Below are 27563 nucleotides of genomic sequence, written 5' to 3'. Positions count from 1 at the left end.
GCTGCACAAGGATAAGAAGCCTCACACATGAGGGTTTGAGCATAATGTCTGCATGTCTAAGTGATCAGGAGCCTCACACATGAGGGTTTGCGCATAATGTCTGCATGTTTAAGTGATCAGGAGCCTCACACATGAGGGTTTGAGCATAATGTCTGCATGTCTAAGTGATCAGGAGCCTCACACATGAGGGTTTGAGCATAATGTGTGTCTCAGTGATCAGGAGCCTCACACATGAGGGTTTGAGCATAATGTCTGCATGTCTAAGTGATCAGGAGCCTCACACATGAGGGTTTGAGCATAATGTCTGCATCAGTGATCAGGAGCCTCACACATGAGGGTTTGAGCATAATGTCTGCATGTCTAAGTGATCAGGAGCCTCACACATGAGGGTTTGCGCATAATGTCTGCATGTCTAAGTGATCAGGAGCCTCACACATGAGGGTTTGAGCATAATGTGTGTCTCAGTGATCAGGAGCCTCACACATGAGGGTTTGAGTATAATGTCTGCATGTCTAAGTGATCAGGAGCCTCACACATGAGGGTTTGAGCATAATGTGTGTCTCAGTGATCAGGAGCCTCACACATGAGGGTTTGAGCATAATGTGTGTCTCAGTGATCAGGAGCCTCACACATGAGGGTTTGAGCATAATGTCTGCATGTCTAAGTGATCAGGAGCCTCACACATGAGGGTTTGAGCATAATGTCTGCATGTCTAAGTGATCAGGAGCCTCACACATCAGGGTTTGAGCATAATGTGTGTCTCAGTGACAAGGAGCCTCACACATGAGGGTTTGAGCATAATGTGTGTCTCAGTGATAAGGAGCCTCACACATGAGGGTTTGAGCATAATGTGTGTCTCAGTGACAAGGAGCCTCACACATGAGGGTTTGAGCATAATGTGTGTCTCAGTGACAAGGAGCCTCACACATGAGGGTTTGAGCATAATGTCTGCATGTCTCAGTGATCAGGAGCCTCACACATGAGGGTTTGAGCATAATGTGTGTCTCAGTGATCAGGAGCCTCACACATGAGGGTTTGAGCATAATGTCTGCATCAGTGATAAGGAGCCTCACACATGAGGGTTTGAGCATAATGTGTGTCTCAGTGATAAGGAGCCTCACACATGAGGGTTTGAGCATAATGTGTGTCTCAGTGATAAGGAGCCTCACACATGAGGGTTTGAGCATAATGTCTGCATGTCTAAGTGATCAGGAGCCTCACACATGAGGGTCCTTAGCCTCACACATGAGGGTTTGCACATAATGTTTGCGTGTCTCAGTGATAAAGTGATCAGATTGTGAAGTTCTTAAACTGGCACAGTATGGAAATTTTGTGAACAACTTCCAAGCTACGGGGAAGCTCTGGGGTTTTTATTTTCACTTTGGCAATGTTTGATCTAATATTATTATTATTATTATTATTATTATTATTATTATTATTATTATTATTATTATTATTATTAATATCATACTGAAAGTGAATGCAGAGACTCATGCTGATATTCAGAGTGGAATCTTTTACTTTTAAAAAAACTTTTTTGTGAATAAATGAATTTATTGTCTTTGTAATTTCATTTCTACACAAGTACAGTTATTACATTATGCAGTAGTAATCCAATAATATCTTTGATTTCCACTTTTCATCTCACTCTTTTTCTTTCTCTTTCTCTTTCTCTTTCTCTATCTCTATGCTATCCTCCAGTGTCCAATCTGCAAACCAGGCCCTTCCTGTATCAAAATATTTAATTTCTTACCATTTAATATGACATAGTATTTGTTCTGTATATATTTCTTTTATTGCAGTTTCTGCTTGGATCGTTTGCCGTGATTAAAAATACTAGGATTTTTTTCAGCCACTTTCTACTATTAAACTATTAAAGGTGATGAAATGTGTTAAATATCTTATTTTTTGACTGTGTCCAATAAATTAAGTCACGAATCAGCTTTTGTGAGTTTTGTTTAGAAGCTGCTCTGATTGCAGAAACAGGAATTTCCTTCTGAAGTCGTTATTCTGATTAAGTCTGGTGAATAGTAATCCATGTAGGCAAACCCTTTCAGTTTCTCTGAATGGTTGTATTTCCAGATCCCCCCTTTACCATGCTGTAAGGTGATGGGCATCCCTTCAAACAGAAAGGAACCTGTTAAAAACTTGTTAATTGCATGATGACATTTCCTGCCTATTCCATTTTTCGGTACCAATTAATGATCTTGAGAAAGCGCCTTCTGACAATCTAAATTAACTAAGTATTTTACGAAGGCTAATTTCTTTGCTGATCTTGGCTGGAGTTTTTTTGATCCAGGTGTAATAAGATTACATCGTATTCCTTTTCTGATCAAATGAAATGTTATCACTTCTTTACTGACGAAATGAATACTATGTAATCTTCCTTAATATAAGCAAAAGCAGGAGACGCTTTCTCATCATCATTGATTGGTACTGAAGTGCTGAAAAAAAGCACATAGAAGGCAAAAAATGTCATCATACAATGAACACATTTTTAAAGGGTTCCTTTCTGTTCTGTTCGGCTTAAAACATGTTAAAAAGGAAACGTGGAAATAAAACTATCTGGAGAAACTTAAAGGAATCAACCCCACCCCCAGCCCCCCAGTCATTGGCACCCTGACATCTGCCTCTTTTGCTGAAGGAAAAACATATGTTTTTATCAATGTGATATTTTTCTTCTATTAAACTAATAGCAGTGATGAAGTAAAATACCTTATATAGCCATCACACGCTAGCATTAATCTTCCCCCGGTCCACAGCACCAAAGGCATTTTCTGCAAGCAATCTTTTTGTTCTTTGTGTTTCTTGTTTAATGATGCTCTGTGTTACTCAGGTAATAACTTGCTAATGGCTCGATAGCTCACAGTGGAAAGTGGAATCTGTATTGCAGTGTAGATAGACAGTGGAAAGTGGAATCTTTGGAGATATTTCGGTACATTATTTCAGCTGATTCAGGGAATTTATAGGTTTACTTAAAAAACATTTGTAAGGTGCATTATTTACATGTACACTGCCAAAACAACATGTGGGTAATCTGCCATTTTAATTTACAGCTACAATTGCAGTTCAGTTTCATTAGGGATGAAATCCAGTTGTCTTCACATGCCTGTGCTTCTCCTCTCTGTGGGGCTCTGCAAGGTGCTGCACAGATTTCCTCCTGATTGAAGGAGGGTTTGAAGAAGTTACTGAATGTTGCTCAAAATGTTCTGATGTTCTAAGACAAAGGAAGTAACAAAGACCAAACATTGCACAGGAGTGTATTGTGTCACAGTGCAAAGAAGGACAAACAGACTTAAATACATTGTATTACAGCTCTGGCCAAAGGCTTTGCATCACCTAAAGTTTTAGGATTGTGACATAATTAAAAAAAATAAGATGAACATAATTTAGATCTTTTCTTTAACATCATGTAATCAAAGAAACTACAAAATGATATCACATTGCTTGAAATGTATACTGGCAAAAATAACCATGTTCCTATTCATTCATGTCACAGTTTATATATTACTATATTACAGATACCATGCACAGGAAACACATAATCAATGTCTGAAATCAATTACACACATTCCACGCACATACCAGCGTTTCTTTCCATCCTTTAACAGGTCATTTAATAAGAGTGCCACGGTTATTTTTCTACCTAATTCAAAAATATTGCAATAACTGTTTAAAGAAAGAATATCTGAACATGAAAGCGATGTCTGTCCCAGCTCTAACTGGCAGTGTGTAATGGTTAATTGTGATACCAGTGAATGTCAAGCTATGTGCTACCATTCTGCCAATGACAGCCTCATCCTTGTAGCTGCCCTTTTGCTACCATTGGATTACTGAAGTGCCACTGAGTTTGTTGGTAAGGTTTATCCAGCAATACAATCAGCTACCAGCACTGATGGGCTGATTGGCCTCCTCTCATTCAGAAATGTTCGTGTTAAAGGATGCACAGAACTCCATTGCCTCTTCTGAAGAGCACTACTCTGTGCAGTCAACCCCAGTCACTATTTCGAACTCCACATTTTGTGCGATGGTTTTCCAAGCTGTTCTGAAATCAATCGCTTACTAGGAACCAAACAAGTAAGATGGACCAGATGGGCTGCTCTCCTTCCTAACTGATCTTATGTTCTTATGTCTCACCTTCTCCCAGCAGATTCCTGAGAGTAGGAGGTGATTTTCAAACTGCTGCCAAACACAGAATCAGCATTGTGTCAAACTAGACAGCAGATTGAGCCAACATGGCCGACAGCAGGATGTAGTTTCATAACCTTCTCCGCCGGCTGTCCTATTGGATTAGATCAATGTGATGTTGGTTACACTGGAATGCTTATCCCAGTCTAACAAGCTTCCAGCAGAAACATTTGAGGCACATTTCATGTACTCCACATACAATGTGGAAAAAGCAAAATCCATGGTCCTTGTTTGAGCCAACGGAGTTGCAGAAGACCCTATTGCTGCCTCTCCCAGGGAGGGTTCATGAAGCACAGCTGAAGATGGGTGTGCGCAGGTGGGTCAGAGCCGCTTCATGACTGTCCCTTCACAGCTCTGGAAGGAGCTGGCCTCCCATCGTCCCAGCTTGCTGCCCTTGAGGTCTCCCTGCCTCATCACAATCTGATAGATCTTCCTCAGGACGGCCCTCCGCAGCAGGATATAGACCCAGGGGTCCAGGATCTGGTTCCAGGAAGCCAGCCGCACCCCCAGGAACATGAGCCACTCGTAGTGTCGCACGTCATACTGTGAGCTGCTGAGCGACTGGCTGACTGACAGAGCCACGAAGATCTGAAACAGGAGGGAACACAGAGTTAATAAAACAGTACTTATAAGTCAATACTGATTTGATTTTTTAACCAGGAGAAAACCCTGCCTTTTTTGAAGATGCAAAACTCAAAAAACAATACAGTATATACAAATGTGTTTGACATTGGACAAAATTCCTTCTATATAATACTATAGTACATAATACTTTGGATGGAGAAAATGTCTAATTATACCAAATTCAGGTAGAAGAACATTTTAATCTTATTATTATTTATTTCTTAGCAGATGCCCTTATCCAAGGCAAGTTACAATTGTTACAAGATATGACATTAAACATTATTTCATATTATACAGATATCACATTTTTTTACATACAATTACCCATTTATACAGTTGGGTTTTTACTGGAGCAATCTAGGTAAAGTACCTTGCTCAAGGGTACAGCAGCAGTGTCCCGCACCTGGGATTGAACCCACGACCCTCCGGTCAAGAGTCCAGGGCCCTAACCACTACTCCACGCTGCTGCCTCTTATGTGATTAAATTTTAAATATGCAGTTTTTAAATGTTGCAACACAGTTTTTATAGTAATGGATGCAATATGAATACTGCAATATCATTTTTTAAGACTGAAACAGAGAATTTTAAAATGCAGTTTTTCAAAGTGTACAGCGGTCTCTGTGATATGTCTCTTTAATAAGCGCAGTCTCTGTGATGTATCTCTAATCTGGACGCTGATAAGGCAAAACAGCTGAGCTACGAAGCCCTCTGGTCACTTTCTCATTCCAGTGTTGAATTCCTCTGATCACTTTCTCATTAGTGTTGAATTCATCTGGTCACTTTCTCATTCCAGTGTTGAACTCCTCTGGTCACTTTCTCATTAGTGTTGAATTCATCTGGTCACTTTCTCATTCCAGTGTTGAAGCCCTCTGGTCACTTTCTAATTCCAGTGTTGAAGCTCTCTGGTCACTTTCTCATTCCAGTGTTGAATTCCTCTGGTCACTTTCTCATTAGTGTTGAATTCATCTGGTCACTTTCTCATTCCAGTGTTGAAGCCCTCTGGTCACTTTCTCATTCCAGTGTTGAATTCATCTGGTCACTTTCTCATTCCAGTGTTGAATTCCTCTGGTCACTTTCTCATTAGTGTTGAATTCATCTGGTCACTTTCTCATTCCAGTGTTGAAGCCCTCTGGTCACTTTCTCATTCCAGTGTTGAAGCCCTCTGGTCATTCCTGTGTTGCTAAACACGATGTGGCTTGTTGTGAAGAAACAGATGATGATTGATTACAACAGTCCGCCTCCAGTTTGAGATTTCGAAATGCTTTTGGTAATCTAGCCCTCCAGAGACACCACTTTGCTTCCTGCCTCCTGCAATCAGCCCTTCTGTTTGAGCTGAGCAGCTGAAGTCAATGTTTATGTTACAGTTTTGGGCTTTTAAAACGATGGGAGTTTTCATTAAGCTTCTTAGTGCTTATATTGTTGTTTAGCAAGTATAATCGTTTAGACTAGTGCTCATTATTATTAAGGTGACTTCACTTCAATTTAAGATACCAGGTAAAAAGCCTCAATAATCCTATAGTAGTCAGAAGCAAGAAGCCACAAAAATACAAAACAAAACTGAAAACAAGCATGTTAATATTAAACCTGAATATTAAACATCAATAATACATTCATTAGATTGTGCCATCTATTGTTACAAAACAAATACAAAGAGAAAGAACTTTAGTCACCACACAAGTAAAGCACCTGATTAAAGAATCGAGGCTCACAAAATAAAAGCCACATCGATCAAGAGTCGACTGTTGCATCTCCACCCTACAGTACCAGACTAAGACTCACCAGAATGGGGCTCCAGCAGATGCAGGACACCACCATGATCCCAAGCAGCTGCACCACCATCTCAATGTCGTGGGACTTGGCTCTCCGGTTGCAGGTGCGCTTGCGGCAGCGTGCGCGGACCAGGCTGAGCCCGCTGATGGTGTTGCAAACCAGGGACACTCCCAAGGAGGCCAGGCCGAGCAGGGAGAAGAGGAGTCCAAAGGCCAGGTCTGAGCTCTGGTTGGGGCCATGCACCCTGATAAAGCACCAGGTATTGGGGAACTGTATGGAGTAGTTGCCCACATTCAGGCTGGGCAGCAGGGAGATGCAGAGAGCAGAGAGCCAGATCCCTGAGAGTGTCAGCTTAGTACGGGTCGAGGTCACCAGAGAAGCATGCAGGAGCGGGCGGGTGACTCCCACACAGCGCTCAATAGCCATCACACAGCCAAGAAAGAGTGGACACAGCCCAAAAAAGACCATGCTTGCCCCAAAGAGCTGACACAACGCTCCCGTGGGGTCAATATCGCTCCATTTTTTGTGTACAGCGTACAACCGGAGAACAAATGCTCCCGGTATCACATGTCCTGCGAAGTCCGTCACCACCAAGCAGCTGGCAAACAGAAGGAAGGTGGCTTTGGAGCGCCGTCGGAAGCGGGCGTAAGATTTAGCCAGGATGACCAAGGCGATGATGTTGGAGATGGCGCCCAGTGTCATAGACAGGCCGGGGATGATGGCAGAGACAGAAAAGTTGACCGGTGGGGGGTCTGGCACCGCCGCAACTTCATCCTGGGTCCCGTTCCCCTGGCCTACCGTCCCATTGGAGTTCAAGGGAGGGAGCAGCTGGGACATGTTCTGGATGGCTAACATGGTGATGCTCACAGCGCCAGGGTGCCCATGAGAGTGTCTGTAAAGAGAGAGAGATGAAGGGTTGGACATGTACACAGCACGCAAACCTGCTGATGATGAACAATGTGTTTATATGAACAACTGACCCTGTCTATCAGATGGTATAAGAGTGCCTTCTTATGAGCACTTTGGGTAGGCAGGGGGACTGTGATTACAAAACGAGTTGCTGATTGTACCTCTGGTAATTTATTTGACTTCAAAGAGTCTGCTGACTGTCAATGAAAACTTGAAATATTTCCAACAAGCCCACAATATGCATTATTAAAAAATCGAAAAGCTACTTTAATTTTTTTTTCTAAATCACCTTGCTGATGTGGAGTCAAACTGCAATTAAAATCTGGATATAATAATGGCTGCTTGAATTATTCATCTGTTTTCATTAGAGTTTTGCATTTGATCCCTTTAAGTACATTAGTTCTTAATGTTTGAGGTTAAGCAAAAGACCTTTAATTGATTCGAGCTGCTGGATTTTATGTCGGTCTAACAGTAAAATACACATTTTAAATTTGTAGTGCCCTTAAAATTAATATGTTGCAAACTTTTAACCATCTTGAAAATATCAATTAATGTTTCCAGTAAAGTCTTATTGAAGACCACGTAGAGGGGGGAGACATTGTGAATTTCTGTTTAGCTTCCTGAGCAGCTTGATTTCAGCTTGAAAACTGCATTTACACCCCCAAACATTAACCCCAAGAGCATCCCTCCAACAAGTACAGCGGTGTCGGTGATCTTGACCGTCATCATTGCAGAAACCAAGAGCAAAAATCTCCACCCCAATAGTTTACCTTGTATATAATATTGGGGTTATCACTGCACAGGACTGTACCTGGAGGCGGGCTGCTCATTAAAATCTTACTCATGAATAAAGCCCCGGTCACACCTGGAACGATAACGATAACCATAAGTCGTTTATGGAGCGGTCACACCAGAACGAAAAAGGGCTCTGATATATTGTACAGCAAATGCCAATCAACTTTTTATTATACGTCCACTTTTATTTCCAGCAAGATGAGGGACAGTGATGAGGAACATGAAGAAATACTCCTGTTGTATTTGATCAACAGAAGGTGCAGGAGACCGAGAAGACGAGTGTGGGGACACAGAATGCTACAAAGTAGGGAGGAGTTAGGGGGATGCCACGCGCTCGCTGGTGCTGAAAATCACGCCGTGGGTATTGCCTCAAGGAAGTATGCACGGTCGCCTTGGGTGCAAACACTTCCCATTAAAGTAAAACACAATAAGAACATGTAATGTATCGCTGATTACACCTTACTGAATATGACGAGAGACGATACTCCATACATTAGGTATATATGTATACTAATTATTATTATTATTATTATTATTATTATTATTATTATTATTATTATTATTATTATTATTATTAGTAGTAGTAGTAGTAGTAGTAGTAGTATTATTAATATTATTAACAACAAAAAAGCAACTGCAATATGCATGTCTTTCTGGAGCATATAGGATTATACATCGTGCTTGTGCTATAATTATACATTAATAACTGTTTATCAAATCATTTATAACACATAATTTTAAAAAAAAGATTCCTTGATGTATATGAACCAGTTTTCTGACGTGATGTTCTGCGGTGGAACAGTGGAGGACAGTCCTCTCTGTAGTAAATCATTGCAATTCCTGTATTTACTGTGTATCGTGTTTAAGATAATATATAAAATAACACTAGTCAGGTGATGATGTCACATTTAATACAGCCCTGATTGGCCAGGATCATTTATCGTTATCGTTGTAGCAGGGGAAAATCACTCTGAAAGCGATGGAAACGATAGCTATCGTTATCATTTACAATGATCGTTATTGTTGTGTGGTGTGACCACCTCCATTCATTTGAACTGGAACGATTTTTAAAAATCGTTATCATTATTCCAGGTGTGACCAGGCTTAAGAACGCGTGATGGTCTGCCAGATACCAGGATGTAAGCCCCACTTGCCTGTTTCAATACAAGGGACAGCAGGGCCAATAGAACGTTATAAAAACGAACGATTTAAACAGAAATTCAAATTTGTCAAATTTACAGGTATTACAACCACAGCCGCGTTAACTAATACACAGTTAAGTAGCTTACAATAATAAAATACCAGTGATTTGTTTTGCTGTATACCTACCGTTCCAACCGTGTTACATTAAAACCACCCAAAAGTGAAAATTCACTGAATGTCATAAACAGTGTAAAATATAATTAAACATCGATATTATTGAGCAGTATTTAAACACATCATTACTGTTTGAGAATATAGTACCGTATATCGATATTATTGAGCAGTATTTAAACACATCATTACTGTTTGAGAATATAGCACTGTATATCGATATTATTGAGCAGTATTTAAACACATCATTACTGTTTGAGAATATAGCACTGTATATCGATATTATTGAGCAGTATTTAAACACATCATTACTGTTTGAGAATATAGCACTGTATATCGATATTATTGAGCAGTATTTAAACACATCATTACTGTTTGAGAATATAGTACCGTATATCGATATTATTGAGCAGTATTTAAACACATCATTACTGTTTGAGAATATAGTACAGTATATCGATATTATTCAGCAGTATTTAAACACATCATTACTGTTTGAGAATATAGCACCGTATATCGATATTATTGAGCAGTATTTAAACACATCATTACTGTTTGAGAATATAGCACTGTATATCGATATTATTGAGCAGTATTTAAACACATCATTACTGTTTGAGAATATAGTACTGTATATCGATATTATTGAGCAGTATTTAAACACATCATTACTGTTTGAGAATATAGCACTGTATATCGATATTATTGAGCAGTATTTAAACACATCATTACTGTTTGAGAATATAGTACTGTATATCGATATTATTGAGCAGTATTTAAACACATCATTACTGTTTGAGAATATAGCACTGTATATCGATATTATTGAGCAGTATTTAAACACATCATTACTGTTTGAGAATATAGTACTGTATATCGATATTATTGAGCAGTATTTAAACACATCATTACTGTTTGAGAATATAGTACTGTATATCGATATTATTGAGCAGTATTTAAACACATCATTACTGTTTGAGAATATAGCACTGTATATCGATATTATTCTGCAGTATTTAAACACATCATTGTGAATACAGTACAGTATATCGATATTATTCACCACACATTATTGGGCTACTGTTTGAGAATACAGTACAGTGGGCTCTATACTCAAAGGTGTCGGTATTTCAGCGTTGTGGTAAACAATTTTCTGAACATTCTTTTTTTTTTTTTTTTGCACTTTGTCGGAAAATCGAAGCGATAATTAAACAAAATCCCCTAAAATAAGGGAATTCGGTGAGTACACATTCCTCATTATATCCTTTGGTACAATCAGTCAATTCAGGATTCAATCAGTAAAAACAAAATGTATATTAACAGGTCGATCGCCTTCCTCCCAGGAAAACAAGACAAAAACAGATCAGCAAACGCGATGAACTCGGATTCAACTGTTTCCAAAGAGTGCTTTATTACTGGGGTATGTCTTGTTTTTACAGGAACCGGCTGAAAACGAGCTCTTCGTGGTTTGGGGTACCATTTATTTAAAAAACTAAATTGTAAACTGGCTTCTAAACACTGGAACTGCTAATTCCTGTCATTCCGTGTTATTCATTGCGCACTTTCCCCCCATCTCCGCCAGTGCAATGGTTAAAGCCAGTAGAGTTTTTTTTTAAAATCTTAAGTTTAATAAGAGGTACGTACGTCGATGATCCGTATTGTTATACAAACATTTATGTATTAGAAGAGGTTGAACTACTACAATGCACACGAATGAAGGTTGATAGAATGAAAAAATACAAAACATCCTGGAAATAAAATATATTAACTAATAAAACACACATCAATATTAATGAATAAAACACACATCACCTTTGTTTTAAATATATGTTATGCTATAACATTATATATATATATATATATATATATATATATATATATATATATATATATATATATGTGTGTGTGTGTGTGTGTGTGTGTGTGTGTGTGTGTGTGTGTGTGTGTGTGTGTATATATATATATATATATATATATATATATATATATATATATATATATATATATATACGATTGCTATACGATTGCTATACGTGTATTTGTCTGGTATGAGATTTTTATATTTACGTCCGCTGGTGGTAGAATAATGAAGGCTGAGCAGTGGTCACTTTCTGCGGCACGCATGGACAGCAAAATGTTTAATCTAAGGGCGATTTTTAAGTGAATGCATTATTTATAAAAGCTTGATATTGAGTCTATATAGAATGAACAAGTTGCTGATTTACACATCCATCTGCGATAAATGCGTTAAATCATTATTATCTTCATACATCAGAAATGCTTGGCTTTGCGAGTCATTCAAACAAGTAAATGCAGTAAATACGTGCACATAAAACAGTAATAATCATCAGTGGTAGCATTACCCATATACCTGCTACAACACGAGGGCACGACGTCACAAAATGCTTTACAAGATGCAGGGGACAGAATCCCAGTTCCTATGGAGAACGCTGGGGTGATGCGCTTTTCAGGGCAGACCAAACCTGTCGGTACATTTTTAAAACAAAAAGTCTCCTTAAACATTACGAAAACTTGCGTATCACTTTGAACTCCTACATGATAGTTAATGAGGACATAACAAGCCAAAGAGTCAGAATTTTGTCAATTGTCGGAATTGTGAAAAACAGTGGTATTTTATTCCTTAGATAGTCGGAATGTGGAAAGGAGTGTTTTGAGAATCGCAAATATTGTTTAAGCGTGCCTTGCGTTCCTTACATCATACTGTTTTAGAATACAGTACAATTTATAGATATTATTCAGCAGTATTTAACTCATCATACTGTTTTAGAATACAGTACAGTTTATAGATATTATTCAGCAGTATTTAACTCATCATACCGTTTGAGAACACAGTACAATATCGTGGCAGCGCAAAGTTTAAACATTACAGTATACAGTATATCAATACTAACACGAGTTTTAAATGTGTTGCTTACGATTTATGTTTGATTCCTAAACATTTGGTTTACAGGCAGTGCAATGCTGAACACACCTTTCTCTGAGCAGCCTGTATCTGAAAAATGAAAGCGGGACTTACCTTTCTTGTTTTAATGTAATAAGCCCAGGCGAGCAGTATTATCCAAGGCAAAACAGCAACTGCTCGTTCCGTACAATAATAAGAACATGTCAAATAAAGGATGAAGCGACAGAATTGATGGCTGTCAATATCGTGTTTCCAAAACAAACGAGTCAAAGCCTAGTCTGCGTGTTTGATGCTCTCTGTTCAAGCTTCAGATCTGAGTAAACCTCTTGGTTTTGCTGTTCTCGAGGCAAACACCTGGTCGGGAACACCTTTGTTAGACACGCGAGGAACTGGAAAGTAACAACGCGGTTCTGTCAAGGCGCGCAGAACAAGAGTCGAGAGTGATTGAAACACTCGCCACATCGCCGACATCGGCATACCCTCCTTTTCCTAGAAACATCTCAGTATCGTTCAAGCGCAGGTCATTATCATCACACCGCTTCGGAAGAACCCGCTTCCTCGTGTCTTTATCGAACAGCTTTCTATATTTGATACAGTTAATCACACAACATGAAACGCGCATTTATATATTCCACTGGCGTTTTTTTTTTTATTTTTTTCCTTCCAAGTATCTTGCCTTAACGCTCTTCTCACTCGGCTTCTCTGGGGGGGAAAAATACCCTTCATTTTATTTTATTTAACCTTATAAATATTTTACTATCACTATTAAAATCATTTTGCAGAGGTTTAATGTGCTTTCAAACCGACCCTTATAAAATACCTGACAATATGAACATAATTTTCGTGTATTCTCTCCGATGTGAAAAGTAGTTTTTAATAAAGTAGCAGAAAATAATTGTCCGTGAAAGTCCACAGCTAAATAATAATCCCGATTTTTTTTTTTTTTTTTTTTTTTTTTAATAACCTCACCTTTGGAAGCAGGCAAATTAACTTTTAAATGGATAATGCTGACGCCTTCATCCTAACACAGTGTGCGTCACACTGCCTCTATGAGCCGTGGCACTAATATATATATATGTTTGTAGTTCCCTGGTTTTCGTTTTGCTAACTTGAACAGAGAAAGCTTGTGCTGTCCGCCCCTCTCATTGCCTCCTCCACACCCTTCAAATCAAAACGCAGGCAACTGCAGCAAAGCCGGCGCCAGCGTCGCAGCCTGCCTGACAAGCACACCTTTATATTCACACATAGAATTCATCGGGTTAGAAAAATCGCAGTCGCCAACAGAAGTGGGGATCAAAATAAATAAATAAAAAAGCTGTGCACCATGTAACTTTTAGTTTAATTGTATTTATGTATTTTAATTGTATATATATATATATATATATATATATATATATATATATATATATATATATATATATATATATATATATATATATATATATTCTCAACTAAAACCTTCTAAATAGAATCCAATGCCACTAGTGTTTCTTCTGTAACTGGTCCTGCGAGTGCAGCGTCCGTTAGTTAGTATGGCTGTGGTTCTCATTTCGTCCGTGTGCACAATATACAGTTTTAGCAGGATTCAAAACCGTCACACGAGTTTATATTGCATTTCCAGAGTGTTCCAGGACACATGTCCTTCATTTAAAATTACCTCTATATCTTCTATTTGATCTCCGGTGAGGATCGATGCCTCCTCTTCTGTGAAGTCCCCATAACTAGCGTTTCAACCTCGTTTCACTTTTAAACACAGTTTAATGCTACTATCAATTTCACTTTCTGACTCAAAGTCATTCTGGTGCTCAGTATAGCTCAGCATGTTTTATATGCCCGTAAGGGGCGCTGTGAGACCATTCCGAATATTACTACAGCCCACTTCCCATCCGTCCCGTTTGTACTGGAGCAGCGTCGCTCAGTATTAGCAGAGCGGGTTTGTTGGTCAAGTATTTAGTTTGAGCTGCAGATAGAAGCACATTATACCAAACAACCAGACCAGAGATGACCTGCAACGCTTGTGCCAACATTTAAAAACATAATCATGTTGAGCTACAACACACAGAGGACGGCGAGTTTACTAAGCACCACGTTTTCTTTCTTTCTGAATGGAGTATAAAAAGTTCAAAACCAGAATTAAATTAACTCTGCAATGTTGATTTCTGTGCAGCTTGCTTGTGATTTATTGTTTTTGTAACATTATAGCAACCGCTTTGGTTAAACATATATTATGAACGTAAAAAAGGAAGTAATAAAGACATCTTTAAAAGGGGGACAGGAAATAAAATATACACAAGGCTTAACCAGACTGCAAAATATCCAGCTTCAGCATGTTTGTGTCCTTTCAAAATGTGTCCTGTTTAAACACAGCAACAGGCTTGCTGGATTTTGACGGCTTGCTTCAGTCAATTTTGGCCCAGTAAGCAGTGTAGGGCTTACGAGAGACCTCCATTGAACAGCCTGCATTGAGGATTGGAGGGTTAGATTACTGAAGAGACCTCCATTGGACAGCCTGCATTGAGGATTGGAGGGTTAGATTACTGAAGAGACCTCCATTGAACAGCCTGCATTGAGGATTGGGTTAGATTACTGAAGAGACCTCCATTGAACAGCCTGCATTGAGGATTGGAGGGTTAGATTACTGAAGAGACCTCCATTGAACAGCCTGCATTGAGGATTGGAGGGTTAGATTACTGAAGAGACCTCCATTGAACAGCCTGCATTGAGGATTGGAGGGTTAGATTACTGAAGTACTTCTGCCACAATGTCAGGACAAAATCACTGTAATACAGAGCATACAAAAATACTATAACAGGATTACTTTCAAAAACATTAAACATTTTATACAGAGTGATACAAACAAGTGGGCATTTGTGGGACAGATTTTGCATTAATATGCATTTAAGGTCAATTATATTTTTAGAGCTAACAATAAATGTGATGAGCATGGAGTTGTCTCTGCAGAGAGACAATTACAGAAATAATGTTAAAATATTCAAACACTGTTTGAAATGAATTCAGAGGAAAACATGCCCATGTTCCTTTTGTGTTGCTATAATCAATAACATCTCTACTGGACAGAGCGTTGCTATAATCATTAACAGCTCTACTGGACAGAGCGTTGCTATAATCAATAACAGCTCTACTGGACAGAGCGTTGCTATAATCAATAACAGCTCTACTGGACAGAGCGTTGCTATAATCAATAACAGCTCTACTGGACAGAGCGTTGCTATAATCAATAACAGCTCTACTGGACAGATTGTACTCTTTTGGAAGGTAATTCATTTGGAAAAGTTAATTTTTTTTACTATCAAGGCATTTCTTTTGGGAAATTTAATATAGTAAAAGCATAGTAAATATTAACTGCAAAGTTACTGTGCAAATCTAACTTTTAAGGTAATTCAAAATTAAAGTACATATTCAAACATGAAAAACACATGTTCATCCTCGTACTGAATTAAATTATATACATTTAAAAACAAGACGAAACCAAGACCTGTTTTGACTTTTCTTCAGTGCGAAAACCCTTTGAGGACGATCTCCAGCAAAAGTACCACAGCGTCCAGGAGAACTATTCTGAAACATTGCATGGCTTAGGACTGTAAAAGGGAAGCTCATCAAACAATGGCAGCACTGTCTGCAAACGCATGTGGACTATGAGCTGTGCTAGAGGCTGCTGACTGAAAACCAGCTGCACAACCAACATGAGCGCTGGAGAGAACCAGGGGTTAGATCTGTGCCAACTAAAGTACAGCACTGGAGAGAATGGAGTGTGTATACTAGTGCTCATTATTATTAAGGTGCAGTGAATGGAGTGTGTAGACTTGTGCTCATTATTATTAAGGTGCTGGTAATGACAGCGCTGGAGAGCTGAGAGTGGAGTGTTGTGCATGTTGATGTGTTGTGTATATGGATTTTGGTCAAACAACCTTATTCTGGATATTTTTACATCTCCCGAGGCGTCCCGATGAAGCGGTGCTGACTGTACAACATTTCAGTTTCAAATAACTTATACAGGGTAATTCATATTTTAATTTGTAACTGTATTTAGCCATAAAAACATGGCCTCATTCTAAATTCAGAATATTTTCTAGGAGTCTTTAAAGATCTCTATCCTAGGTGGGTCTTTTAACATTGCCTTTCAGAAATAATGTGTTTTCTGAGTAGCCCAATCAGCAGATATATTGTGAACAGGGCTGACTATAGATTTAGAAGCAGCACAATTTGGAGAGCAATGAAAAGCTTAAAGTAGTGATTAGGGTGAACCATGTAAACCTTTAAGATTTCAAAGACTTCAATCATTTCCTACCAAACTCTTGCTGGCTAAACAGATTCTGTTCTTTCAGCCTGCCCTCTCGTAGCTCAGTCCTGCAATAGTGTAGAGCTGGGGGTGCAGCAAGTCCTTCTTACAGCTGCTGCACGTGATGTCAGGAAAAGAGCAGCTGAATGCAGTCAACACAGCCTGCTCTGAGGAACCAGAGTGCCACCCCTGTCCACACCTAACCAAAGCAGCTCTTAGGAACCAGAGTGCCACCCCTGTCCACACCTAACTAAAGCAGCTCTGAGGAACCAGAGTGCCACCCCTGTCCACACCTAACCAAAGCAGCTCTGAGGAACCAGAGTGCCACCCCTGTCCACACCTAACCAAAGCAGCTCTGAGGAACCAGAGTGCCACCCCTGTCCACACCTAACCAAAGCAGCTCTGAGGAACCAGAGTGCCACCCCTGTCCACACCTAACCAAAGCAGCTCTGAGGAACCAGAGTGCCACCCCTGTCCACACCTAACCAAAGCAGCTCTGAGGAACCAGAGTGCCACCCCTGTCCACACCTAACCAAAGCAGCTCTGAGGAACCAGAGTGCCACCCCTGTCCACACCTAACCAAAGCAGCTCTGAGGAACCAGAGTGCCACCCCTGTCCACACCTAACCAAAGCAGCTCTGAGGAACCAGAGTGCCACCCCTGTCTACACCTAACCAAAGCAGCTCTGAGGAACCAGAGTGCCACCCCTGTCCACACCTAACCAAAGCAGCTCTGAGGAACCAGAGTGCCACCCCTTTCCACACCTAACCAAAGCAGCTCTGAGGAACCAGAGTGCCACCCCTGTCTACACCTAACCAAAGCAGCTCTGAGGAACCAGAGTGCCACCCCTATCTACAGCCACGTGAGAATGAATAGACCACGTTAAGACTAACCTGATTGCATTGGTACTGAAAAGACTTGTGAGAATGAGGTCAGGTTAAATTGGTAAATTGATTTCCAATTGAACCTGACCACCCTTATATAAGGGGGATGCTGGTCTTCAAGTCTGTTCAGTATGTGACTGTGCTTTCTATCCTGGTCACTAAGAAAGCTATTAGTTTGGGTGACTGTTGCAAAACTCATAGAAGTGCTCCACCTTGCACCTAACTGCCTGCTTGAGTCAGCCAAGCTGTTGCATGTTCATTATTAATGTGACCACACTGGAGAGCTCAGCTTGCTTTCTATAATGTGTTTTTCTTGAAAACCCGCAGGATAAAGAACCTAAGAGGGAATGGCAGTATAATGGTAGTGTTATTATAATACGTGTTGAATGACTCTATTAGCTTTGTCGAAGTTCTGTATTTGAAGGCAGGTTCCTGAACCGATGAGCCTCGATCTGAGCAGTCAGAGAGTGAGCACTTGTGTTTCTTCCCCCTGTTTGCAGCTCAATCCACTCCAGCTGTTTGAGTCCCAGGTGGGCATTTGACCCCGTAAGTTCAGCCCACACAGAGCTTCCATTACAGGACAGGTGTGTCTCTTGTTTGTTTAACTGAAGCAGTTCCTGAAGCTAATTTAGTCTGGCGGTCTGGAGCCCAGCTTAGAATAATATTTGAAATAAGGAAGCAGCAGGCCTACCCAGTCACTCCGCTCATTCACAGCTTGTATATTACTTTGAAAGATCAAGATCTCACCAAGTTCCAAAAGCAATAAGAAAAAGGCTTGGGTTCATACAAATAAATCACAGCTTATAACTTATGTGGCAGATTCTGTGTAGCCCTACTAACTTCTAAATGAATAAACATCTACAATACCCACCTCTAAATAAATGAACAGCTTCGATACCAACCTCTAAATAAATGAACATCTTCAATACCAACCTCTAAATAAATGAACAGCTTCGATACCAACCTCTAAATAAATGAACAGCTTCAATACCAACCTCTAAATAAATGAACAGCTTCAATACCAACCTCTAAATAAATGAACAGCTTCAATACCAACCTCTAAATAAATGAACAGCTTCAATACCAACCTCTAAATAAATGAACAGCTTCAATACCAACCTCTAAATAAATGAACAGCTTCAATACCAACCTCTAAATAAATGAACAGCTTCAATACCAACCTCTAAATAAATGAACAGCTTCAATACCAACCTCTAAATAAATGAACAGCTTCAATACCAACCTCTAAATAAATGAACAGCTTCAATACCAACCTCTAAATAAATGAACAGCTTCAATACCAACCTCTAAATAAATGAACAGCTTCGATACCAACCTCTAAATAAATGAACAGCTTCAATACCAACCTCTAAATAAATGAACAGCTTCGATACCAACCTCTAAATAAATGAACAGCTTCAATACCAACCTCTAAATAAATGAACAGCTTCAATACCAACCTCTAAATAAATGAACAGCTTCAATACCAACCTCTAAATAAATGAACAGCTTCAATACCAACCTCTAAATAAATGAACAGTTTCGATATAGCCACACCCACCTCTAAATAAATGAACAGTTTCAATATAACCACACCCACCTCTAAATAAATGAACAGCTTCGATATAGCCACACCCACCTCTAAATAAATGAACAGCTTCGATATAGCCACACCCACCTCTAAATAAATGAACAGCTTCGATATAGCCACACCCACCTCTAAATAAATGAACAGCTTCGATATAGCCACACCCACCTCTAAATAAATGAACAGCTTCGATATAGCCACACCCACCTCTAAATAAAAGACAGTATTTACAGGACAGGTTTTATGCACCTTGCTTACAATGTGCTCATCACAAGGGCGGGTCAGCTCAACGCATTGATGGGACACCCTGAGAGAGGTTGGGGATTTTGTGATGGGGGTGTCAAGTTTATACATGTCCAGGCTTCAACACAATTACTACTACTACTAAACAATTAGCCAATCTCTCGAGAGCAGTATCAGCCCCTATACTCAGCATGTTATTTATTCCATTTACTATACTGTGAAATTAAACAAACACCATCCTAGTGGAAATGCTGCCGTTTAGTTTACTGCACCTGTTTAATGTGTGTGTTCTCCATCCTTCTTTATTGTGGTGTCTGATTAGATCAATATTTAATTCCTCAAAGCCGAGTTTCTGAAGGGTGGTTTGAGAAATGGCACTCTCCCACTGTTGTAGTATCTCTACACAACACAGCAGTTATAATAAACATTTCAAATAAATATGAAAATTACTGTATCTGAATATATAAATCGTAGTACGATATCTCACAAGCAATGCCTTCTCTGTCCCTTTATCAATATGGATAACAACAGCCAAAATATACAAAGAATAACCAGATGAAAACATCTTTAAAATGTAGGCAAGTTACTGCCTGCAGCTGAGACCAAGTTAAAAGCTCTATAAACTACACCTGCGTACAAGCCTCTTGTGCACAGTGGTTAAGATGCTTATTTTCCAGTTTGCAGCCAGGCTCTGACCTGTTACATTTGCTGCGAAATAGACGCGTGTGTGTGTGTCCCTGTTCAACCCACCCAACTCATTGTGCTTCATAGACCCACAGTTCAATCCCGAGCATATCTGTGCTAATGCTGCCTTGGCGTTGTGGATATTGACATTGGATTAACATTCTGTACAAGGAGTAGTTCATCGCTGTGTTTACAGAGCGGACATCATTTGGAAGGTATTTGGCCTGTGCAGATTGTTTCCAGTAATCTACTCTGCTAGGGTCTTAATTCAAGTGTTGATGAGCTATAAAACTCTGGGCTTGGTGGCCCTTCAGACAGTTTCTTTGAACAAACAAGTTTCCCAGTGATGTTTGCTCTAAAACACAGTGTCGCGACTGAAAACAAATTACTAAAGATGTATTTTTTCATTTTACTTCAAAATATGTCTGGCTGCTCACTTGAAATCACTTCCAAACTATACAAATCCTAACATTTCAGTTTCAAATAACTTATACAGGGTAATTCATATTTTAATTTGTAACTGTATTTAGCCATAAAAACACAGCCTCATTCTAAATTCAGAATATTTTCTAGGAGTCTTTAAAGATCTCTATCCTAGGTGGGTCTTTTAACATTGCCTTTCAGAAATAATGTGTTTTCTGAGTAGCCTAATCAGCAGATATATTGTGAACAGGGCTGACTATAGATTTAGAAGCAGCACAATTTGGAGAGCAATGAAAATCTTAAAGTAGTGATTAGGGTGAACCATGTAAACCTTTAAGATTTCAAAGACTTCAATCATTTCCTACCAAACTCTTGCTGGCTAAACAGATTCTGTTCTTTCAGCCTGCCCTCTCGTAGCTCAGTCCTGCAACAGTGTAGAGCTGGGGGTGCAGCAAGTCCTTCTTACAGCTGCTGCACGTGATGTCAGGAAAAGAGCAGCTGAATGCAGTCAACACAGCCTGCTCTGAGGAACCAGAGTGCCACCCCTGTCCACACCTAACCAAAGCAGCTCTGAGGAACCAGAGTGCCACCCCTGTCCACACCTAACCAAAGCAGCTCTGAGGAACCAGAGTGCCACCCCTGTCCACACCTAACCAAAGCAGCTCTGAGGAACCAGAGTGCCACCCCTGTCCACACCTAACCAAAGCAGCTCTGAGGAACCAGAGTGCCACCCCTGTCCACACCTAACCAAAGCAGCTCTGAGGAACCAGAGTGCCACCCCTGTCCACACCTAACCAAAGCAGCTCTGAGGAACCAGAGTGCCACCCCTGTCCACACCTAACCAAAGCAGCTCTGAGGAACCAGAGTGCCACCCCTGTCCACACCTAACCAAAGCAGCTCTGAGGAACCAGAGTGCCACCCCTGTCCACACCTAACCAAAGCAGCTCTGAGGAACAAGAGTGCCACCCCTGTCCACACCTAACCAAAGCAGCTCTGAGGAACCAGAGTGCCACCCCTGTCCACACCTAACCAAAGCAGCTCTGAGGAACCAGAGTGCCACCCCTGTCCACACCTAACCAAAGCAGCTCTGAGGAACCAGAGTGCCACCCCTGTCCACACCTAACCAAAGCAGCTCTGAGGAACCAGAGTGCCACCCCTGTCCACACCTAACCAAAGCAGCTCTGAGGAACCAGAGTGCCACCCCTGTCCACACCTAACCAAAGCAGCTCTGAGGAACCAGAGTGCCACCCCTGTCCACACCTAACCAAAGCAGCTCTGAGGAACCAGAGTGCCACCCCTGTCCACACCTAACCAAAGCAGCTCTGAGGAACCAGAGTGCCACCCCTGTCCACACCTAACCAAAGCAGCTCTGAGGAACCAGAGTGCCACCCCTGTCCACACCTAACCAAAGCAGCTCTGAGGAACCAGAGTGCCACCCCTGTCCACACCTAACCAAAGCAGCTCTGAGGAACCAGAGTGCCACCCCTGTCCACACCTAACCAAAGCAGCTCTGAGGAACCAGAGTGCCAACCCTGTCCACACCTAACCAAAGCAGCTCTGAGGAACCAGAGTGCCACCCCTGTCCACACCTAACCAAAGCAGCTCTGAGGAACCAGAGTGCCACCCCTGTCCACACCTAACCAAAGCAGCTCTGAGGAACCAGAGTGCCACCCCTGTCTACACCTAACCAAAGCAGTGTGCCACCGTGGACCCTCATTGCTATTTATCTGTGGCAAAGATGATGAAATAATGGACCTTACTGGAGAAAGGTGGGGATTTACCAGCAAATCAATGCAACATGTATATGCAGCCCCACACTGTGATTCCTCAACCATTCCCAGCATTTCTGATCTCAATAAACCCCTGATTATTACCTTGGTAATTATACGGCTCACTGTCAGCTAACGGATGGTAATGTCTATTGCTTACATGTCCTTATTGAAAACTATTAGCAGCAGGGACACATACAATTCCACTGGGAGTGTAGTTCTCACACTCAGAATGTCAGTGACAAAGCATTGTGAACGCTTAAACCACAACAGGTTATATATAAAGAAGATTAAGGGCATTAATATCAGGTTTTCGTCTCTTTTTTTAAATTTAGATTTCATGACTTATAATATGTTTCTAAATGCACATTACAGCATGAGGGCAAATTTGTCAGAAAGCACACAGGCGAACAAATCAAATAAAAATGAAATGTTAATCAGGGGCTCACGTACACGAAGTCCCAGCCCTCATGATCACTGCGGGAATGTGAGGAGACCCTGAGAAGGACTGGAATGGGTAAGTGATACCTGTCCTGTTCTATAAAGAGCACTGAAGTTTGCTGGGTCAGTTCTTAAAGCTATCTGTCATCATTTTGCTTGTCTGTGCAACCCACACGGACTGCCAGGAAGTCAGCGGGAGGACATTAAAAAACAAGAACACCTACACTATGTAGCACACACTTGTGCACAGTACACGTACAGTCCCAAACACACCGGTTATATTTATTATGCAATTTTGAGTCCTTTGGACATGTTTTCTGTAATTTATAATTCCCCTTTTCAAGTCAGTATGTAAAAATATATCCATTTTGTATTTATTAACTAAATTGATATAAATTTCTTGTAAATATGAACACATCATGTCTTTCACAGAAGGTCCAGGCTCTTTTCCAGACTGTTTGGGGTTGCAGTGACTATAAGGTTTTAGTTCCACCATTGTTTTCCCAGCAGGGCACTTCTTACTAGGAGCAGAGTGTTGCAGGGGGACAGCTCAATGGATGCACTCTGGTGTACCTAAGGCACTTGGAGTTTAGACATGATTCTAAGAGCTCTGTTAAGACTTTTCAAAAACTCACCGGGGTGTGATAACTGAAACAGAAAAGAACAATCCATTAGTTAATGAGCTCTGACAGTTCCAAAGTTAATAACTTAAACTTGTGGCTTGGGGGCAATCTCTTTGACCTTTGCAAAGTTCAAACTCTATACAAATGCATCTGTTGATTTTGGGTTTCCATCCCTGCAGAGAAAGGCATGTCATGCTAATGTTTTTCAGTGGCAGGTCAGGGTGTTTCGGTGATTAATTGCCCCTGGAGTGTGCAAGCTTTATTCTGAAGAGACCCCTTGCCTGTGTTTTTAGACTTGAATTAATACATGAATACAGAATCCTTGCATTGCCACTCAAGTGTCGCAGCTGGATTGTCGAAGATAATTTGGTAAGGAATGCTGCAGTGTTAATATCGCATTACAAAGTACACCCCATTCTAATATCCAAAAAAAGAAGCAGCAATTCAACTTTATACACAGAGCACAAATAGCAACACAAGACACAACTACTAATCTGCTGCCGTGCCACACTGCAATGCCCGATCAGATTATTACTTTCTGTTGTCTGCTTCAGAAAACATGACTGCAAGTGTAACCCTTCTAAATATCTGAAACACATTTGAAAATTCCCACTCTTACAATGTAATGGTTATAAATGCTTGGATTTGCAAGCGTTGTTTCGGAGCACGAAGAACCTAAACTAACAGCTGGTGGGTTTGGGATTCGTTTCATTGTGTTGTGCCGTGGATCCTAAGGATCATTGTATGATCCAAAACAGTGCTGCTGTTGTCTTTTCAAACCTACTGCATTAAAAGCGGAGCCTCCTGGCAACATTATTGCGGAGATCGAGAACAAACTCCTACTGTCATAGGTTTCTGATCTCTTCTGCAATCTCTATGCTATGTGTGTAGGGTGTCTCATTGTGATTAAAACTGTGCTGCCCTGTATTTTATAACAGTAAGAGACACCCTGCACACAACATGTAACCTGCAGCTTCAAGCATTCCACACACCATGTAGTAGATTACACAGAGCTAGACATTCACTTACTCTTGAGAGTGTCCAGCGATAAGTGAGTGATCTGCTCACGCGAATACAAGTTGTAACACATGCAATAAGCAGCATTCTCTTAATAGGAGCGTTAGTAGATCTGGGAGATGAAAGGTTAGGGACATTGCTTTTACTGCCCACACACAGAAAGAAGGCAGGTGGCAGAGTGCTCAGCTTTAAAACACCAAAGCTGTGGAATGATTTGTAAGGGAGGCACCATCTCTTGCTGCTTTTAAATTAAGATTGAAAACAAATGTTTTATAATTTGGCATATGTATTCTGAAGAGAAAATATTATCTTTACTACTTTTTATCACTGCTTTTTAAAGTAATAAAGAATTATTAAGTGCTTTATGTAATTGAAAGGAGTATTTTATCATATCCAGGGCCTCATCAGCAACAGGAAGATGGGTGCGTCCGCGTTTGCTTTCTCATGACACTTTTGCCTGATTGTAAGGATGATCTGTTTAGCATGAGGGCAAGTTTGTCAGAAAGCACACAGTGTAAAATGGAAACCCTGACACAGGTGAACAAATCAAATACAAATGAAATGTTAATCAGGGGCTCACGTACACGAAGTCCCAGCCCTCATGATCACTGTGGGAATGTGAGGAGACCCTGAGAAGGACTGGAATGGGTAAGTGATACCTGTCCTGTACAGAGCGCTGAAGTACAGACTGCAGAAAGCTTCCTCCCAGCCAGTAATCACAGAAACCTCAAGCAACGTCACTTAAACTGTATTTGACTTACAAGACTTTTGGAGTATTGATAACCAAGGCTTTACAATCCAGTTACTTACCCATTAAAAATCCTACTGAGTTCCCATTATAATTCTAGTGTATTGCCCTGAAGAAAAGTCAGCATTGTCAGCAATTGATTTAATACATATATTGAACAGTAGTGATCCGGATATTTTAAAACAGACCCATCACCATTGTAGCGTCACAGCTGCACTGCCATTAAAAAGAATCATTGCTAGCAGCCTCGTCTCATTGTAGCGTCACAGCTGCACTGCCATTAAACAGAATCATTGCTAGCAGCCTCGTCTCATTGTAGCGTCACTGCTGCACTGCCATTAAACAGAATCATTGCTAGAAGCCTCATCTCATTGTAGGGTCACTGCTGCACTGCCATTAAACAGAATCATTGCTAGAAGCCTCGTCTCATTGTAGCGTCACTGCTGCGCTGCCATTAAACAGAATCATTGCTAGAAGCCTCATCTCATTGTAGCGTCACTGCTGCACTGCCATTAAACAGAATCATTGCTAGAAGCCTCGTCTCATTGTAGCGTCACTGCTGCACTGCCATTAAACAGAATCATTGCTAGAAGCCTCGTCTCATTGTAGCGTCACTGCTGCACTGCCATTAAACAGAATCATTGCTAGAAGCCTCGTCTCATTGTAGCGTCACTGCTGCACTGCCATTAAACAGAATCATTGCTAGAAGCCTCGTCTCATTGTAGCGTCACTGCTGCGCTGCCATTAAACAGAATCATTGCTAGAAGCCTCGTCTCATTGTAGCGTCACTGCTGCACTGCCATTAAACAGAATCATTGCTAGAAGCCTCGTCTCATTGTAGCGTCACTGCTGCACTGCCATTAAACAGAATCATTGCTAGCAGCCTCGTCTCATTGTAGCGTCACTGCTGCACTGCCATTAAACAGAATCATTGCTAGCTGTCCTTGTGTTACCTTACCCAGGACAGAACAATTGCTGTCGATTATTTAATAAAGGTTGGCGAGATGCAATTTAAAAACACTCCAGAGATTCATTCTATCTAATTTACACAGAAAGATAGCAAAACTGCTTTATTAAGATTCATGGGCCACTAATGAAGAGACAGCAGATAAAACCCAGATATGTTTGATTCGCAGTGCATGTTTCACAGGAGCGGTACAGTGCTTCCAGGTGGTTGTAAAGCAGTTCCAGAATTCCTCAAGGCAGGATTTAATAATGTACAGCTGCATTTTACACCCATTTTCTACCAAATGTTCCCAATTCAGTCACCCCCACAAATGCAGTTCAGGTACCAACTCAACCTGACCCGGTGAAGCTAATCTTCAGATGCAGCCAAGCTACTAAAAGAGTTTAGCTCCAAAAATCATACCTGCAGATCTCAAACGTGGCTCATTTGAAAGAAGCACATAAGGGTAGGAATTGTGACAACAGTACACCACAGGGTATATTTGTAGACCCACTTGTGCAGTCGTGCTCGTTTGAAGGGCATTACGAGACACATATTGTTTAAAGATGGCATTCACATTAAAGAATGGATGCAAAGTGGATGCAAAGAGAAGGTGTTTGCCAGTAAAGTCCTGACAATACTAGTTACCTTGCTTCAGTAGATTTGTAGTGTTGCTCTGTGGGGTTGATGTTGTTGAATTCCTGTTTAGCTATTCTTTTTAGAATTTTTAGGATTGGAAAACTCTGCAACACATCTTTTTAAAGTAGATATTTTGGTCGCTTGTCTTTCTTGGGAAATCTGCTTCTCAGTTTCTGGTCTATTTTTCTGAATTATAAAGAACTTTTAAACTATTTATTTTGTCCAGTGCGTAACTGGCTACAAATGTAACCCACTGGATTATCTGGGTCTTTTCAATAGTGTTTCACTATCATAGCACAGGAATATGAACTTGACTGGATTGTTATAAAATGTATATAATATGAAAAAGGTTTATGTTCTCTTGTGTAACCCACGTAATACCTGGGCAGAAACGCAATAATAATTTTATAACTAATTCTATATGAAGCATGCTTTTGAATAATGTTAGTGATGCTTGAGGCATCAAAACCAAACTCCAATAAAAGTAACAATAAATTAATTTTAAATTACCCCCAGATCATTATGAAATGCCTGATCTCAAGAATAGTTCTTGCAATTCCAGTTTCCCTGGACTATACTTCATGTTTTAATTGTATGTTTTAGCATTCCTTACCTTTCTATAATATTTCCAATCTTTCCGTGTTGTTCCGTGTTGATCCAATTCTGTTGATTTTTCCCATTACAATCTGGAACAGGAATTTGAACTGTTTTGAAAGGACAGTAACTTATCGAAGA

The 27563-nt window shown here is 40.4% G+C and overlaps 1 protein-coding gene across 4 annotated transcripts; it reads right to left on the bottom strand.

The window, feature by feature from the left end:
- Window positions 1-1561: 1561 nt before the first annotated feature.
- LOC117409779 (prostaglandin E2 receptor EP1 subtype-like) lies at window positions 1562-27563 on the bottom strand. Of its 4 annotated transcripts, none has more exons than XM_059008177.1 (3): window positions 27442-27563; window positions 6593-7475; window positions 1562-4776 (listed from the first exon to the last, which is right to left on the bottom strand). In XM_059008177.1, the coding sequence occupies exons 2-3, from the start codon at window positions 7436-7438 to the stop codon at window positions 4510-4512; spliced, it is 1113 nt and encodes a 370-aa protein (XP_058864160.1). In that variant the 5' UTR covers window positions 7439-7475; window positions 27442-27563; the 3' UTR covers window positions 1562-4509. The 4 variants fall into 4 exon arrangements, with proteins under 4 accessions (XP_058864160.1, XP_033871934.1, XP_033871939.1 ...); XM_034016043.3 differs by lacking the exon at window positions 27442-27563 and adding an exon at window positions 14182-14376 and having other exon boundaries at window positions 1563-4776; XM_034016048.3 differs by lacking the exon at window positions 27442-27563 and adding an exon at window positions 13494-13617 and having other exon boundaries at window positions 1563-4776.

The sequence above is a fragment of the Acipenser ruthenus genome, chromosome 36 (assembly GCF_902713425.1).
Source record: "Acipenser ruthenus chromosome 36, fAciRut3.2 maternal haplotype, whole genome shotgun sequence".
Taxonomy (NCBI): domain Eukaryota; kingdom Metazoa; phylum Chordata; class Actinopteri; order Acipenseriformes; family Acipenseridae; genus Acipenser; species Acipenser ruthenus.
The sequence above is the reverse complement of the archived record's forward strand: the minus strand, read 5'-3'. Positions and strand labels throughout refer to the sequence as shown.